Source organism: Amia ocellicauda, chromosome 8, assembly GCF_036373705.1.
Source record: "Amia ocellicauda isolate fAmiCal2 chromosome 8, fAmiCal2.hap1, whole genome shotgun sequence".
Lineage (NCBI taxonomy): Eukaryota > Metazoa > Chordata > Actinopteri > Amiiformes > Amiidae > Amia > Amia ocellicauda.
Window position 1 is genome coordinate 13,403,074 of NC_089857.1, and position 19,044 is coordinate 13,422,117.

Here is a 19,044-nt window from a genome sequence, read left to right on the forward strand (position 1 = left end):
GCCCCGTCCAGCTGTTTCCTCAGGGTACCGCATGTAATATTAAGAAAACGCTTCTATATAGTCCATTAAAAATTAAATGCGTAGTATCTCCATAGTTTAAATAATACAATGCAATGTAAATCAGTGTAACATTATAAATGAATAATGCCAAAAAGCAAAAGTCCATTTCTGTTTGGCATACGGGTTATCATATCGGGTAATACACACAACAAAATGATTTATATATTTCCAATGGGAAGCAAATAACTGTAAAGCGTATTTTTCTATAATTAATTACCGAACTGCTGTCACTTGAGACACTATGCTGATTTCTACATTTTTGTATTTATGTCTTGTAGATAATATTAATATCACCTTTAAAAAATCGAATTAATAACCAAATACACAATATCACTATTTAATACTTCATTTTCCATAACTGGTATAAAAAAAACCTAAAATAAATAATAATATCAAGCCATAACCAGTATGTATACACAGAGCTAGATACAGTATATTTTTCTGATGCCCACACAAGAGTAAATGTTGGCTGGAATACATTTAAGCAATATAAACATACCAAAGAGGTCAAGGCTCGTCAAACTGTATTAAGATTACCTGTTACTCATACAGTTTCCAAGAGAAGAGGTATTAAGTGCTCAAATGTGGGTTCAATTTAAAATAAAAAGGGGGGGAGAAAATAAACATTTTTTCAGCTCACTTTTTCATAAGAGGAAGCACTTTAGTGGGAAAAAAGGAAGGGGGGGGGGATCATGTCAGCATAATATTGTTGGTGATACACAACACTATATTTTGTTCCATTGATTTTTTTTCTCTTTTAAACACAGGAAGAGGTATATTAGACACTGCCTGATTCACAGCTTTTTTTCTGAGTCAGCTACAGTGGTTTCTTTGAATACCTGTGAAAGGAACAAGCTGTAACCGGCCTCTTTATACCAGCTTCAATAACGCAGGTTTAAAAAGCCAGAACGGCTTATGCATGGCACTGTTTACACAGTCAACATTCAGTGGGAAAATCTGTGTCTGCAGGTTCCACTATACTCCTTCACTGCATCTCATTTGATCTTATAATTACAAATCCCACGGGTGCAGGTAAGGGGAGGTCATATTTTACCTATTTGCTTTCTACTGCTGCAAGTAAAGATCTTGTTCTTCTTCAACGTTAAACAAGCCACCACAGTAACAATGCCTGACTTATTCTGCTGCGTGTTTTTGATGATTTAATGTTAATCCCTATGAAATCTGCTCCTTGATGTTCTGTTGCTCCCGCTACGTGATTCTGAAGCCACACAGCCAACTTGCCATGAATCTTCCTCAGTTATGATGAGCACCACTGTGGAAAAAATTCCCAACTGTATACAGTAGGCAAGGTCATAAATAATAAAAAGAAAAAACTTGAAGTTACAAGAAATTGACCTCTAGCGTCCAGAACTGCTGAAAATGCTGCAAAGTATATTCTGAACAAGTCTAAATTAACCAATAGAAAGCCAGCATGACACACATGAACACATCACATGCAGAGGCCTGACACAATTGGGATAATATATTCCTGTTCAATGTTTGTGACACTGAGGACTTAGGAGTTCAAGGGGAATGCTTAGGCTATTTGTTTTCTTTGTTTTGTTTAAAAAAAATGGCAATGGTACTTGTTTTTTTATAATAATAATAATTTACTTGTGATCTTACACTGTTAAAAATATGGATTATGGAAGACCACCACACAGGGTATATGTGGAGCCCTAAACTCCAGTGAATCCCTTTTGGCTTTTCAGGCCCATGAAGCCTTCAGTGTTTTCAGTGGGAACTCCGTCCATCCTCTGGCTGATACCATGAGCTCCGCTGCCCTTGCAGTGTGAAACAGGTCTCGTTCACACTAGAGGTTTGTTTCGTATTCGGTGCGGTTCAGTTCATTTGGAGAAGAGTGTGAACAACAAATTTCAATTGGCAAACGAACCGAACCGAAACAAACTGAGACCACTGAAAGAGGTGGTCTCGGTCTGTTTGGCAAAATAACTGAGTTTGGTTCGCTTGGAAAACTTAAATGTGACACTGGGAGGTCTCGATTCTTTTCCAATCAGAAAAAAACAAACATTTCACCTAATAATGTGTAGTTTTGACTGTACGATACCAGATAACATACGCATTTATATTAATTTGTTCATGTATTGACGGTAACAATCTTACAACAATTGGATATTGGGCTATATACATCAAGGCTGTTACAAAGGTATTTTGCTATTTTCTTTCTAAATGGAATATAATGCAAATTAAAGTTAACATGTATACATCTGTGAGTACAATTTTATCTAAAGATGCTGCGTGTGAGCAAGTCATTTTTCAATCATTTTGCGGCTTAGTTGTACTTTTGTTTGTGTGAGAAAATAAGTGTCAGAAATAAGGAATAGCTATAAAACCCTTCATTTAATGTATTATGTAAAGTATCACTATATTTTTAAAGGTATGGTGGTAGCAGCAAAATACTCCCAGATGGAAATTTATGGGACGTCACATTACTGTATTGTATATATAATATTCAGAATAGCGGCATATTGTATTCAATAACTGCATAAAGTATGTTTAAATATTGCAGGCGTTCATGATACAAACATTGGTCACAGATTCTGAAAATTAATTGCTTTGCTGGTCAGCTCTGCGCACATTCTGCACAACGTGAATGCGCCAATGTATTACTTGGTGGTGTCAGAAGTAAACTGTCAAATGTGTTTGGATGACTGTATGTAGTTACTTTATTAGCGTCATATGTATTTTTTATTGTATGCATCATGCTGCCATTTCTTATATGCACTAATCATGTAAAATGTAAATATCCACTGTTTTATCAATACAAAACTAACTGAGCTTACTTGATTATTGCAATGTGAACACAAGTGATCTGAGTCTGAGAAAACACGGAAGTGAACCATGAAAACGAACCCGAGTTCATTAGCAAACAAACTCGGCACGTTTGTACACAAGAAAAGTGAGAACAGCAAGCACACTGATACATTGTTTCAAAGCAAATGAACCGAACCGAACCCAGTGTGAATAGGGGGTAAGAGGACAGGCCCTCCAGAGGACCACTGGACACTGTCCTCATTTCTCTCATGCTGGTGTGCAGGCTGCGGCAGTTTTCAAGCCGAACTAAACTGAACTAAATGGCAGTTAAACTTCACACATCCCCTGTCTTACCTCAGTTCAATGACATTCTCTCAAAGGAAGGGTGTGAATATGTTGAATCACAGCTATACAAGTACACATATATTCTCACAGTATTGTGAGATAACAACTTGCAACTTACAATGCACCAGTGTGCTGAATATATGACCTTATTACTTATTATTTCATATTAGGAAAAAAATGTTACAGTTTTGTGAATGGATGAGCAATAAACAGTCAGAAGCTGCAACTGATTACAACTGTTAACATAAATTATATTCTGATTAATGTATTTGTATCATTGATTGAGTTAAGAGAAGTGCTGAAGTGACAGACATAAATAAACTGATAAAGTCATATATAGAGAGCCGTCTAATTCAAACCAGAAGACAAGTATGCATTTGCTCGTGAGACCTGATAAAACTCCAACGTGTTGAGCACAAGGAGAATTACTGGCAGTTTTTGTTTGAAAAGAACTTAACAGCTGCTGGTGCTAGGCATGAAGCGTGGAGTGTAATTATTTAGTGTTGCGTTTGTTTATTGAAAGGAAATTAAATCAAACTCCATCTTTACTATGGATAAGCACATACAAGATCAAAACAAAGCACTCTGTGAAAGAGCTGAGAAGGGAGTGGCTCCTTAGGAGAGGAACTGAAGCCTTACTGTGCACAGTATTTACACATTTGTATCTTATTGACGTGCCTAAACACAGGGTATAACTTGTTAGGTTCATAATGGAATTGGCTAAATATCATTGGGGAATCCCATTACGTAGCCAATGAAGTGCTGTAATAATGTACTCACAGTCATTTTCCCACTGCGGTTGGCCTCCTCTCGCTCTGCCAGGGCTTTCAGGAAGTTATCTTTGAATTCTTTTCCTGCACTTGCCAGTGTCCTGGAAAAGACAACATTCAAATGGTTTGAAATGTGTCATAAAACCTTTTACAATCACACACAGCAGCACACTGTTTTCCTTGTATTATCACTTGTTGGCAATTATTATGATTCATTGGAACTCAGTGGGTCTCACTTGGTAGATATTGAAAGGTTATACAAAAAACAGCAGTAAGTCACTTTTTCCGTAGGCCTCACATGTCACAGTCATGAGACTTTGGCTCAATGCAGTATCCGTAAACATCCCATATTGTTCTGTTGGATCAATGATGCTTTACAGTCGTTGATCTTCTACACAAAACCAAAGCGTTGATATAGGCTACTGGCATCCAAGTAGAAGAAAACATCCTTAAAGATGTAAATTAGAAATAAATAAAGAGAAAGACATAAATATACATATACACCAGTTGATGTGTGTATTTATATTTATTTTACCCAACTTATTTTAATATATTTTATTAAACTTTATATGTTGCTTTAGTATTTTGTAAATCAACATCTTGATAAACATTAATCTTCAACAGTGTCACCGGTAAGAAAATAAAAACAAGAAACAACAAGAGCTGAGCCTAGCCAAATATTTGAACTGGCCACTGGTAATACATGGACTAAAAACAAATATGATGGGCATGCCGTAAATGTAAGCAAATTCCATATCAATTCCATATTAATACCACAAGAGTAATTTTGAATACCTACTTGTGTAAATAAATCTGTACTCATATTAAGAAAAGTGCTTTTTTCCCCCAGATTATTTACAGTAGAATTTCACCTTATTTATTGCCACAGACAATGAACAAATTTTAAATTGGAAGAGGGAGATGTGTTTCTTCTCTTCTGAGCAATGTACTGGTCATTTGGGAAGCTACCATTACTATGAAATTAATTCTTTCAAGAATTAAACATTTTTTTCCCCCCAATGATATTATGACAGCTTTTTACACTTTAGTTGGCTGGTTTCCATGGAAACAAAATTTTGACCCACAGTGAGGCTCCCCACACCTGACAAAACATTGGCACTGATGTCTCAAAAAGTTAACAGCGCACTACAAGCGATAGGGCCTTGTCATTCATCCAAAATTCACTGTGCTAAACCTTCATCAGCTCTGTGCTAAGTTCGCAAAACCATCCTCTAGCCAGTAAACAAGTAATTGAGAACCTTTTTACTGTGGTTTACGCAGTTTGCCATCAAGCACTGGCTTTGTGTCAGGAAAGGTGTTTATGTTCAATATGGGAAGGGTACATTTTGTCTTCATGGATACAAGAGAATTCAAAAATACTCTTTATGTTGGATTTTTTTTTTTTTTAAGGCTGGAAACAATTAATTAATTAAATTTAAAACCTGGTATTATACCCCAGTGAATCTATACAATTCTGAGAATATCTTACACTGAATAATTACACAACAAATCGCACACTTCTTATCAATGCAATTTGTTAAAAACCTTGTTGCAGTTACTCATTAATAAACCATACCCATGTTGTTGTATTATTTTATTGTTTTTATTATGGGAAATAGAAACAAATTATAAAGCAAATTCTTTGCATGTATTGCAACTGCATGTTGGACAAGAATCTGAAATGAAACAGACCTAATAATGAAAGAAATGACAGGCAAAATGGTTATACTTCTGCTTTTTAAATCAAGCTGTAAGGATAATCTTGGGATTTGCTGCACTTTCCAGCTGTGAAAGTGAGGATATTCTGTGAGCTCAGAGTGTAATAAGTGAGATGCCCTTTAAGACATGCATTCTGTCACATTCACTCCCTATCTTGCTGGCTGAATGAAGTGACAGAAATACCAAACCAAACTTTTTACATCTCTTCCCTTAAAGGAGATTGTTGCAGTATGTATTTCAAACATTCCCAAATATAAAGAGATATGGCATGATGGGATATAAAATGCGTATTTTACCTCTAAATGAGGCATTTAGCTATATATTCATTTTCTTATTTTTTTCATGAATAAGAATAATAACACACTAACTAGGCACTACTTCTTTCTGATAGAATGAATTAATGAATTAAGTCTGATACAAATACATTTAGGACTGGTTATTGAAGAACCATTGTTATTGTGTAAATGTAGAACACTTTATGTTAGTGAATGTTAAACCATGTTTGGCGCCTTGCATAAATAACTTGACATTAGAGACATTGTTGTGTTTTAGGGATGTTAGAAAGCATGTTGAAAACCTTCAAATTAAACTCATTTCTACCTGCTGAAGACAAGCATATTTCATTTTGGATTATTATTTTGTGTTTAATAAACACAAGATACATTCAGTCTTAGACTGTTTGTTTGCTTGTTTGTTTTAAGCTGTTTTAATTGAAGCAAAACTCCTTCAATTTGCCCAAGTTTATTTAGAGACTGTTTATAAAAGGGAAGCTGTCCCTGCAATAGAATCTGCCTGTTTTGCAAGCAGGTGTGTCAATACATCATTTAGGCTTCTTGAACTCAGCCTAGTGGAGAATACTCAGGTCATTTGCAAGTGAAATATGAAGTCAGGGTCTAATAAGTGAAACAAGGCGACCACATTCATAATGATTGACACTGTGCTACTTTTGGTTTGTTTTCCTACTAAACCTCCTGGAAAAGATCTAGGGTTTGTTTTTAAATGGCAAAGTTTCCACTAAAACTCCAAATTACCTCTGAGAAACACATTTACAAATGTCAAAAATCTCTATGAAACCAGTTGTGTGCAAAATGTAATATGCACCATTGAAATATGGTATATGGATTTACTATAATATATTGAAACACACTGAAAACTGTTTGCAAATCAGAAATCCAGAGAAAGTTGGAAAAAGACATCAATCAAGTTGCTAAGCAGCTCAGGAGCTGTTAATAGACCCCATTGTTTCAACCCAAACTTTCTACATGCACACTCAAAGTCAGGAGTGAAAATAAAGAAACATCAATGCAGAAATTCTATAAAAACAACAAAAAGAAAAGCAGTCATATCAGACAACACATTCATTTTATTGTTTGAAAAAACTTAGGACACTTTCAAAATTATATATATATGTGTGTGTGTGTGTGTGTGTGTGTGTGTGCATGTGCATGCGTGTGCGTGTGCATGTGTGTTTTGCAAAAGAGGAACTGTATATTTAAGAAGTCTAGCAAATACGCCTCAGGAAGAGGTCCCTGAAGAAGATTTAAATTCCTGGGCCTGAGATTTTAAGGTTTAAGTTGCTGGATCTACACCTGTATGGTCCTCAGGTCCATCAGCTGCAATAATCAGCTTTGCAACCAGAAGGTTACTAAAAACACAAAGGGGGTGGAAGGAATTTAACAAGTGTATCTAAATGCAATTCTTTGATCTTTCTGCATGGTTGGTTGACTATTAAAGGCTTCAATTAACTGTCCACCATTATGCAAATCACAATAAAGCCAGAAGTCATGCACCTGCACTTGCCTCAAGATGTAATATTGCTAATGAGTCCCTAAGCCCCATTCAGTGGTAACAAGCATGCAGCATTGCTCACCTCAGGTTACAGCAGAGCAGGTGAGGGGCTTTACAAACTGTCACAATGCGGGGAAGGAATTCTGTAGGCTACAGCGTGCTTTAGCCTGTTTCCTCAGGATGTTCAAGACATAGACCTATTTGACATTCTTTTTAGTTAGAATTCATATTGCCTAATATACGTTTCATAACAAGTAAACAGTTAAAACAAATAGCCTATCTAAAGGTTAAGAAAAAAAAGTAATACTAACTTAAAGTTAGACATGTACGACTTGATATTTTAATTAACTATATATAAGCTATGCATTTCCATAATTTTGAAATTGTAATTGTATTATGCCTGATTTGTAACTTTGTACTGTATTATTGCACTTTTGTATTGCTCTTGTATCCTGTAAGTTGCCCTGGATAAATAAATAATAATAACCATATAGCACAAGATGCAGCAGATAACATATTGCTAGCCTCAGAGAAACACATTAACTACCTAGACATGTAGCTGTCTGTTCCTCTCTATGATTTATGGACTTTGACATTTAATATAGTTTAACAAGCTTATTGTTCAGATTCATATATATTCACGTATCAATGGGAAATGCCGAAGGAGTTTTGTCTAAACAATATTCAGAGATGTAATGTTTACATTATACTCGTCGTTAAATAGCAATGCCTCAAAAATGCACATTTCATTATTAAATGGAAATGAAAACACTAATGAAACCAAAAATTAATCTTAAAAAAAAACACTTTCTATATTAAGCTAAAGAAAGACTGTCCCTAAACTACAGCTGGAAACTACTGACAATGAAATTAAAAACAGAAATCTTTATAAAAAAAAGACTGCTGTTGAAAAAACTGGAATGCAACATGTTTTTCTAATAGTCAGTATGCAGGAGGGTGTAACTGAATTATGCCCCTGCCAGTGAACTTACACCAAATGTGTTCTCCACAACATTTTCTGCTCAATGCATATAAATGGAAACAGATTTCAGTTTAAATTATAAAATGGAAAAGGCCTGATTGTCCCGAAGAAAGAAATTATAATCATAAATGCTTGCTCAAAATACAAAAATAAGGAATAAACAACATAACTCAATGCGTTTCTTTATTGCAGATTTCTAACTGTCAACAAAGTACACTAAAAATAATGAGAGCAAGCAAAACCTATAGATAGATGAATAAGAAATGAGAACAGGGAGTTTTAAATTAGGCAAAAGTAACAGCTTTATTTGTATTGAAATCAAAGAGCTCCTGTAAGAATAGAATCAAGAGGCGGCATGGAGTGACACAGGACAATTCCATGAGGCAAAAAAGCATTCTCCCTAAAGGACGTCTCCAGCAATCACATTTGTTAGAACAAATTAAAGAACATCAGGCATTACAGGTAAGTAATTTCTACAGAGCATGGGGGGGGGGGGGTTGTGAAATACATTAGGAATATCCCACTGAAATTAATCAGAACCGTGCACACACGTTTTTTGTCTTGCATACGGTCGCTGTACACTAAGCTTTACCTCAGTCATTTCATTGCCAGCTGTATTGTACTGTACCGGATCAACAACAGCTAAACAGCTCATTGTGACCACTTTTTAATAATTATCTCAGTTTCCTAACTTGGGACAGCATTAAAGTCTCCTGTGAGAGCTCTAAATCCTAACTGTACAAGACATCGTATTTGCTCTTCATTAGACTGGAAAGGCTACAAGGTGCATCTGACCCAGTTGTTGTCAGGTAAACACATCAGTGGGCACATACTCGCTGCTACAATTAAACAAATCAGCATTTATGTATTTATTTTTTATGTGTCTGTGATACGTAAACTGTTGTCTATGAACAGCTTGTTCCTAAACTATTTTCCATTTGATTTGAGCACATGATGTAAATCTATTAGTTGAATGAACCATGAAAGTCTTGTCCTGTGATAAATAGCATATGTTCTGAATATTTCATTTAGTCAGGTACTCACTAGAACAGACAGGGGTTACTCCAGAGAATCAGAGAGGTTCACGGTAAAGAGAAAAAAACAAAAACGCCAAGAGACCCAATGTTATGAGTGCAAAGACATAAATACATAATACAGCTCCTATCAACTTAACAGTCATTGAATGGGTGGATTAAAAAATAAAATGTAAGGTCAGTAAATGTTATGTTAAAAAATATTATTATAGTTAGATTAAATGCTGCTCAAGAAAATATTAGAATTCAGCACCAATTGTTGTCAACATCTAATCTATTTGACACGTTAATGCCTGCAGAAGTGCGCACAACATTATTCTATATCAGTGTCAGTCATTAGAGTCTCCTCCTCAACTTAAAATCAAATAAATCCTGTTTGGTGTAGAAGATGAGCTAATAATGATGGTGCACTGTGTTGTCGATTAACTGTGAGATTACATCAATACCCAAGGAATGCTCTAGTAGTCTAGTTTTCAAGTTGTTCAAATTGGATTTACATACAGAAGTTAGCAGGTGGTCTCCACTTTCAGAGCTTTTCTCAGTGAGAGCATCAGCCTCCCAATCAACCCTGGAAGCAACATGAAACCCTCCAATTAAGGGCAGGAATGAAGCAAAAATAGAAATCTGGGATATTATTCTTCAGGAGAATTTCATTACTCACCGTATAAAAATGTATTCTGCATGTATTTCGGAATTGTCTGATATTATGTATCTGTAATTTACTGTGTAAAGCAGATGTTTCATAGGGTCAGCCATGATACAGATTTTTTTTTTTTTTTGTCTGAGATGGTTACAGAATGATCAGTAAGGTTCATTTAATAACAAACGTTTGTGTAGATTAATCTGGTTTTCACATTACATTATGTTTGCTCTTTATTGTATCGGTCTTCAAGTGTGTTTACTCCACAAGTCAAAATTAGAAATTCAATATTTATTAATCGAGCCTCCAAATGATATGGTTTTATCACAGCATGCAGATGTGGGAGTATGGAGGGGTGTGTTTATGTGTGTAAATTATTTCCTTTTGTTAAGTTATAGGCTGTATCTCATGAGCATAATGAAATGCTTTGGAGGTTATAAAAGACTTTCTCCTTAGCAACAGATGGCAAATAGACCGGGATCTTATAGATTTGAAACAAAAACAAACAAACATCAGCAGGTAGCTGGATAATCTGATAATGTAGTCTATGCTTCTGCAGGAATGTATATGGATTCTAAAAGGAATCAGTGCTCAACAAACTCTGAAATGATACAATTTATTTTAAAAAGGATTTAAAATATATAGTTTAAGTAATAATTAATTAATCACAATTTAACATTATTTTGAATGAAGGGTATCAAAACCTTTGTCTACAACTGTATATGGTACAGCACCTGGATAAAGGCCATAACTGCATCCTAAGCTGCACTAACAAAGTAATAAAACCATAGTTTTCATGTGAAATGTCATAATCTGATAAAGCTTGAACCTTGACCCCACAGAAAGACACACTGGGCACTCCCCCATACACTATACCACTCCAACAGGACAACACAAAACATGCCTTTAAGAAAGCAGAAAAATCTTGGGGGAAAAATTATGCAGTCCTCTTATCTCGCAGAATCTGGTGTCACAAAACCCAGAACTTTTTATTAGGGTTTTAAAGTGGTGCTGTTGTGAAGGCTTTTAAAAGATTCTGTTGGGGCCTCATTCTCTTTCATTTAAACTGTACAAACAGTATGGAAACACTTCAGAACCACAGTAATAAAACTGCAGGTGTGGGTCCCCTGCTAGTTCAACCACTGTATTTGATTAGGTTATGTATTTAACACTTACTTAGAGCAAGTGCTGTAGTGTAAGGTACAGTGGTCTTGTCAGTGGGTTCAAGTTAAAGACCGAAGTGCAGGAAAAGATTATTCACAGTGTTGAAGCTAATAGACAGATCAGCTTGTGTTCCATATTAAATATGGGATCCAGTGAACTTCAAGAAAACAAACCTATCTTGGGGTTCTGAGACATCTTAAAATCCACAGAAGCTACTGCTCTCAGAGGTTATGATTCCTCAGAAACATTCAATAGGGTGATCTTCTTACAGGCAGCTGAAGCTTATCTATATTTATAGCCATGCGTATGTGCATTTATTCAAATATGTTTTGGCAACTGATTATCAAGTCTTGTCCCAACAGCACTCTGTTTTGTTCTCTAATCAGTGTCCTATGTGAGCATCAATCACTGCAGTAGAAGATTCGATTAGTTCAGATGCTGAATGGGGAAGAAAAAATTAAGCATTCTGGTATATCCAAAAGCAACACATGCACCAGGGTGAATGGGGAGGAAGCTTGGCAGTAGAACTTTATTTCCTGTAGTTTAGGGTTTAGGAAACTGTTCCAGGACACATTGCACCAATATTGTGGATTTTGTTGGTATCTTATTTATGAGCACTAGATACAATCTTGCATCTGTGTGATGCTTAAAGTCAGGACGCACGTGTCAAACAGATGTGATTTAATTACATTTTTATAAAGCTAATTGGAAGGCACACATTTAATAAGTTGCCAGATGCCACAAAACCCCCAAAAATGCTTCCAAGAAATCATATTTTACTTCCATAATAACAATGGATCCAACAAAATGTGCCACTGTGTTCCAAGTATAAATGAAAGTGTGATAGTTTCTGAATCTCAAGGAAGCTTGTTTTGATAGGAATGCTTACAGTACTTACTACGGATTAAATTAAGAATCATTTAGCCAACTTGTTTTTCGTCTTCATTGACTGTCTCAGATACAAGTATAGTACTTCTGTTTTGTCAAGTCAAAAAGTATAATTTAAGCATTTTGTTTATTTTTATTTAAGGTACATTTTCTGTAATGTCCCTAAGAAACTATTTACTGTTCAGTCTGAGCAGTGTTCAACTCATCTGTTGTGCAGAATTCACTAAACAATTACATGTTTTTGTGTGTTTGTTTCTTTGCATTTTTAATTCAACTCAGCTTGTCACTATAAGTCAGCCACAATAATGGTTTCCTGTTTTAAAGCTTGTGAAATCTTGCTAAATGTACTTTGCTATAGAAGTTCCATGATTGTTAACTTGAAGTGCATAATATCTGTGCATTTGTTTATTGCATGTTTAAAGAAACTCTCAGTGATGTCATTTAGAAGCAAGGGACTTTAAGGGAGAGCTGAGTGATATTATTCTTTATTACAGTAATGTAACCGATTTATTGACACAACATAGTGAAGGACTACTGAAGGGAAACATACTACTATCTTCCAAGCCACATAAGTAATTAATCTTTTAAGGGATAAGGAAAAGCAAGTTTGATCAAGATGGATTGCAGATGGGCCACTTAAAAAAATATATATTTAATGTCAACCTCAGGCAAGATCTTGTCAATAACCAAAGGGAAGCAATTAAAAATTAAAATGCTACCATATTTTTCAACTTAAGCGTTATTTTAATAAATGCCTCAAACTCACATCTAATGTGTCCAACTAATATATATACAAAAAACCAAATACTTAACATTAAAACTACAAAATAAAAAGCTTTATTAACATTAATAGCTGTAATAAAACAAACTCAGATCTTTGGCAAATTCTCTCTTGACTTTCCCGACAATGATGACTGGAATTGACTGGATCACTTCTGTAGACACCCTCCTCTAAAATCCAAATTATGAATTCATGGTGAATTCAAGAAGCTTCTATTAACTTGCAGGATTACATTTTAGTCATACACTATAGGTCTAATGTTTGGAATATGACATATTTCATATGACTTGGGGGGGGTTAGTAAATAATTATTGAATATAAATTAGATTCCAAACTTATAAACGACTCCCCTGTAAAAATACACTACAGGCAGTGCTGAACAAGCTATTTCTGAAGTGCTGCTGCAGTCCACTGTGCAGGTGAGGAGAGTGTGTGTCTTTCCTGATCAATTAATTTAGGGTGCATGCAGGCCTGTTTGAAATACCGTCTCTTAATACATAATAACCTTTTTCTTCTAATTATATAAAATGTCACGTGATCACATACCCGCAGCAGGTGGAGCAGATGGTGTTTTTCTGTGAAGGGGGTATGCTTAACATAATACCTGTTGGTAGAGTCTGCTACAGCAGAGGTTCCCAAACTGGGGTCCGCGGACCAACAGGGGTCCATGAGGGGGTGCTAGGGGGTCAGCGGCAAAAAAAACAACAACCCACCCGCGCATTTATTAAAATGCGGTCTGGTACTCTGGCGAAACACCCCCCCACCCGCTCTCATATGTCATATGTTTTCACCGCCAGGACCCCCCCCCCCCCACACACATTCCAACGCCATCCTTTGGTAGGTGGGGGTCCTCGGACAAAATCTGGGCGGCAAAGTGGTCCCTGGGTCAAAAAAGTGCTACAGAGTCTGGACACATGGAGTTGAGTGGCATAGCTGTACCTGTGCTGGAGGGAATGGTGTATCAAGTACCTGATTATCAGACAGGGGTTTTACATCCTGGACATCCACTCCTGGCCATCTCACACATACTTCACAAATCTTGGTGCCTTCTATCAAGTCTGCTGAATATACTCTGAGTGACGCCAATTTCAATAGTGACTTCAGTCTGCCAACTTTCTGTCTCCAGTCGGGCCACAGGCATATACACTCACCTAAAGGATTATTAGGAACACCTGTTCAATTTCTCATTAATGCAATTATCTAATCAACCAATCACATGGCAGTTGCTTCAATGCATTTAGGGGTGTGGTCCTGGTCAAGACAATCTCCTGAACTCCAAACTGAATGTCTGAATGGGAAAGAAAGATGATTTAAGCAATTTTGAGCGTGGCATGGTTGTTGGTGACAGACGGGCCGGTCTGAGTATTTCACAATCTGCTCGGTTACTGGGATTTTCACGCACAACCATTTCTAGGGTTTACAAAGAATGGTGTGAAAAGGGAAAAACATCCAGTATGCGGCAGTCCTGTGGGCGAAAATGCCTTGTTGATGCTAGAGGTCAGAGGAGAATGGGCCGACTGATTCAAGCTGATAGAAGAGCAACTTTGACTGAAATAACCACTCGTTACAACCGAGGTATGCAGCAAAGCATTTGTGAAGCCACAACACGTACAACCTTGAGGCGGATGGGCTACAACAGCAGAAGACCCCACCGGGTACCACTCATCTCCACTACAAATAGGAAAAAGAGGCTACAATTTGCACAAGCTCACCAAAATTGGACAGTTGAAGACTGGAAAAATGTTGCCTGGTCTGATGAGTCTCGATTTCTGTTGAGACATTCAGATGGTAGAGTCAGAATTTGGCGTAAACAGAATGAGAACATGGATCCATCATGCCTTGTTATCACTGTGCAGGCTGGTGGTGGTGGTGTAATGGTGTGGGGGATGTTTTCTTGGCACACTTTAGGCCCCTTAGTGCCAATTGGGCATCGTTTAAATGCCACGGCCTACCTGAGCATTGTTTCTGACCATGTCCATCCCTTTATGACCACCATGTACCCATCCTCTGATGGCTACTTCCAGCAGGATAATGCACCATGTCACAAAGGTCGAATCATTTCAAGTTGGTTCTTGAACATGACAATGAGTTCACTGTACTAAACTGGCCCCCACAGTCACCAGATCTCAACCCAATAGAGCATCTTTGGGATGTGGTGGAACGGGAGCTTCGTGCCCTGGATGTGCATCCCACAAATCTCCATCAGCTGCAAGATGCTATCCTATCAATATGGGCCAACATTTCTAAAGAATGCTTTCAGCACCTTGTTGAATCAATGCCACGTAGAATTAAGGCAGTTCTGAAGGCGAAAGGGGGTCAAACACAGTATTAGTGTGGTGTTCCTAATAATCCTTTAGGTAAGTGTAGTTCTCTTCATCTGTGAGGTGTTTTATCTCGAGCCATGGGACGTACAGTGGCTGTCAAAAGTATTCAACCTTCTTTTTTACATTTAATTTAATTTTTGCAACTGATCAACACAGAAAATATCCACGATGTCGAAGTGAAAAATATAATCTGCAAATTGTTCTAAATTAATTAAAATACAAAATACAAAATACTTTTGAAAGCCACTGTACATGGCATATTGCATATCCCAACCTCTGCCTGCAGTGCAGAAACATATAGCCACTAGCCAGATGGGGGTATGGGAGTATACATTTTAAGGCATGTGACTCCACTGATTCATATTGGGTGCAGACCCCCGAGTCCATAACATTGAGTTATTGTGAGCACAGAAGAGCCACTGAATCAACCATGGATTGAGTTATTCAGTTAGGTAATAATGCCATATGTGCGCATCACAACTTTTGGTGTGTAATATAAGTGTTGACTGACATGCTTATTATATGTTAATAAAGATTGTTATACATTATTTCTAATTGATTAGAAAACCACTGCATTTTCTTCGCTCCATCAGCATTTACTCACACTGGGGTTTAATGTTATCTCACTGTTTGTGTGTTTGTTTTTAAACTTCGTTATGATTAGTAATTCAGTGTGTGTAAAATTGTATCCCAGGTACATGCCTTTTCTTTTAGAACTGGCAAGGGATAATGGTTGAAAATTACCCACTTGGCTAACTCTGGCACATTTACATTAATTTAAATGTTGATTCATGTGCACTGTACCTGTGAAATTAACCCCCGCCCCCAAAAAAACACTGCATGATGGGTGAAAATATATACGGAAAAAAACACTTAGCTATGTGTGTGTGTGTGCATCTGTTTTCCTTACCTGAACCCAAGTGTTTAATTTAATTTAATATATGTATTCTGCTGTGCGAGAGGAAAGCCAACGTAAGGGTTAACAGAAACCCATCTACAGCACTGTTTCTCTGTTACAGTTTTATATCAGTAACCAGCCACTGTCAAGTAATTTATCAGCCATGTCAAAAGGCAGCAGCAAAGGCTTGTGATTTACCAGATGTTTTGAGCCCCCTTGCTGTTCAGGGGGAAATACGTTGTTTTGAAAGTTCTACATATAGACCTTAGATCTCTGTGTTAGAGCTCATTTATGTGCTGTAACCCTTCTGGCTCTCTGATGCAGGAATTGAAAACCCCAGGTAAATGTTCCAGACAGATGTTTCAACAGGAGCTTCCCCTAGCCCACCACAAAGCCAAGGGTTTACACATAGCACATTAAATTGCATAACCAGGCTTCTGTTTTGTTGCAGGAATATCCCACACAGACCCTCATTCTGTACAGGTGTTTGGAAAAGGGCCGAAATCTGAATAATTCTTCGCATCAATATTTGGTTTAAGGATTTGCATTTTAAAATAAACTTCTAAACCCTGCAAAGCTTCTTTCAGAAAAAGAAACCCCCAGTCGAGAGTTCCAGACACCTATAACAAAGAAGTCCCTCAGAAGAGTGGTCTGATTACACCACTTGACGAAGTTTATCAAGGTAGACGTGAAATAACGAAGCCCTGTTCAGTGTAATGCTGTTGTTGTTGCTGTTGTCATTTCCAGTGGAGACAAAATCACATTATTGTGGATTCAGATATTGCATATGAACATATGTACAGCAGAGAATTACTACAAATCATAGATTCATGAACATGACTATTTTGTGAAGTTCATATTTTTGTGAAGGTGTTAAATTTATCTTGTTTTCCATTTGAGGTGTTCTATTTGTTTTGAATAGCTTTACTGTGGTAATGCTTAAGCTACCTTTCTTGCATAATGTTTTGAGTTGAGTTCAACGCAAAATAGGGGTTCTAGTCACTGCTGCACTAAATCTTTTGTATCAGGGTCAATGAAAAATAAGTTTTTCAAAATGAAAAAAAAAAAATGCACAGCAAAATGGATGTAAAATACATTTCTATGTTCACAAGATTTCTGATTTTACCACCCAAGAAATGTCAGGTGGCACAACCGTATATTAATAAAAAAATATATACTTTTAATGTATTTCCCACAACTAAATACGTAAGACATACAGTGAGGGAAAAAAGTATTTGATCCTCTGCTGATTTTGTACGTTTGCCCACTGACAAAGAAATGATCAGTCTATAATTTTAATGGTAGGTGTATTTTAACAGTGAGAGACAGAATAACAACAAAAAAATCCAGAAAAACGCATTTCAAAAAAGTTATATATTGATTTGCATGTTAATGAGGGAAATAAGCATTTGACCCCTTCGACTTAGTACTTGGTGGCAAAACCCTTGTTGGCAATCACAGAGGTCAGACGTTTCTTATAGTTGGCCAACAGGTTTGCACACATCTCAGGAGGGATTTTGTCCCACTCCTCTTTGCAGATCCTCTCCAAGTCATTAAGGTTTCGAGGCTGACGTTTGGCGAAGATTTTCTATGGGATTACGGTCTGGAGACTGGCTAGGCCACACCAGGATCTTAATGTGCTTCTTCTTGAGCCACTCCTTTATTGCCTTAGCTGTGTGTTTTGGGTCGTTGTCATGCTGGAATACCCATCCACGACCCATTTTGAATGTCCTGGCTGAGGGAAGGAGGTTCTCACCCAAGATTTGACAGTACATGGCCCCGTCCATCGTCCCTTTGATGCGGTGCAGTTGTCCTGTCCCCTTAGCAGAAAAACACCCCCAAATCATAATGTTTCCACCTCCATGTTTGACGGTGGGGATGGTGTTCTTTGGGTCATTCCTCCTCCTCCAAACACGACGAGTTGAGTTGATGCCAAAGAGCTCGATTTTGGTCTCATCTGACCACAACACTTTCACCCAGTTCTCCTCTGAATCATTCAGATGTTCATTGGCAAACTTCAGACGGGCCTGTACATGTGCTTTCTTGAGCAGGGGGACCTTGCGGGCGCTGCAGGATTTCAGTCCTTCACGGCGTAGTGTGCTACCAATTGTTTTCTTGGTGACTATGGTCCCAGCTGCCTTGAGATCATTAACAAGATCCTCCCGTGTAGTTCTGGGCTGATTCCTCACCGTTCTCATGATCATTGAAACTCCACCAGGTGAGATCTTGCATGGAGCCCCAGACCGAGGGAGACTGACAGTTATTTTGTGTTTCTTCCATTTGCAAATAATCGCACCAACTGTTGTCACCTTCTCACCAAGCTGCTTGGCGATGGTCTTGTAGCCCATTCCAGCCTTGTGTAGGTCTACAATCTTGTCCCTGACATCCTTGGACAGCTCTTTGGTCTTGGCCATGGTGGAGAGTTTGGAATCTGATTGATTGATTGCTTCTGTGGACAGGTGTCTTTTATACAGGTAACGAGCTGAGATTAGGAGCTCTCCCTTTAAGTGAGTGCTCCTAATCTCAGATCGTTACCTGTATAAAAGACACCTGGGAGCCAGAAATCTTGCTGATTGATAGGGGATCAAATACTTATTTCCCTCATTAACATGCAAATCAATTTATAACTTTTTTGAAATGCGTTTTTCTGGATTTTTTTGTTGTTATTCTGTCTCTCACTGTTAAAATACACCTACCATTAAAATTATAGACTGATCATTTCTTTGTCAGTGGGCAAACGTTTTTTCCCTCACTGTACTACATTTCCCTTTAAATTCTTTATTTATGGGGCTTTTATTACATTTCTTAGAAACGGACACTTATTTATGTTTTTAAGCATCCAATTTCCCATAGGGAGAAAGAAAAACTTTTTTAAA

The 19,044-nt window shown here is 37.3% G+C and overlaps 1 protein-coding gene across 2 annotated transcripts in view; it reads right to left on the reverse strand.

Moving 5' to 3' along the window:
• Window positions 1-19,044, reverse strand: part of cfap299 (cilia and flagella associated protein 299) — a 114,796-nt gene that overhangs the window by 68,293 nt on the left and 27,459 nt on the right. For both annotated transcript variants that reach the window (XM_066712093.1, XM_066712094.1), the window contains exon 3: window positions 3,961-4,051. In XM_066712093.1, the coding sequence (XP_066568190.1) occupies window positions 3,961-4,051 (91 nt within the window). The remainder of the gene's footprint in view (window positions 1-3,960; window positions 4,052-19,044) is intronic.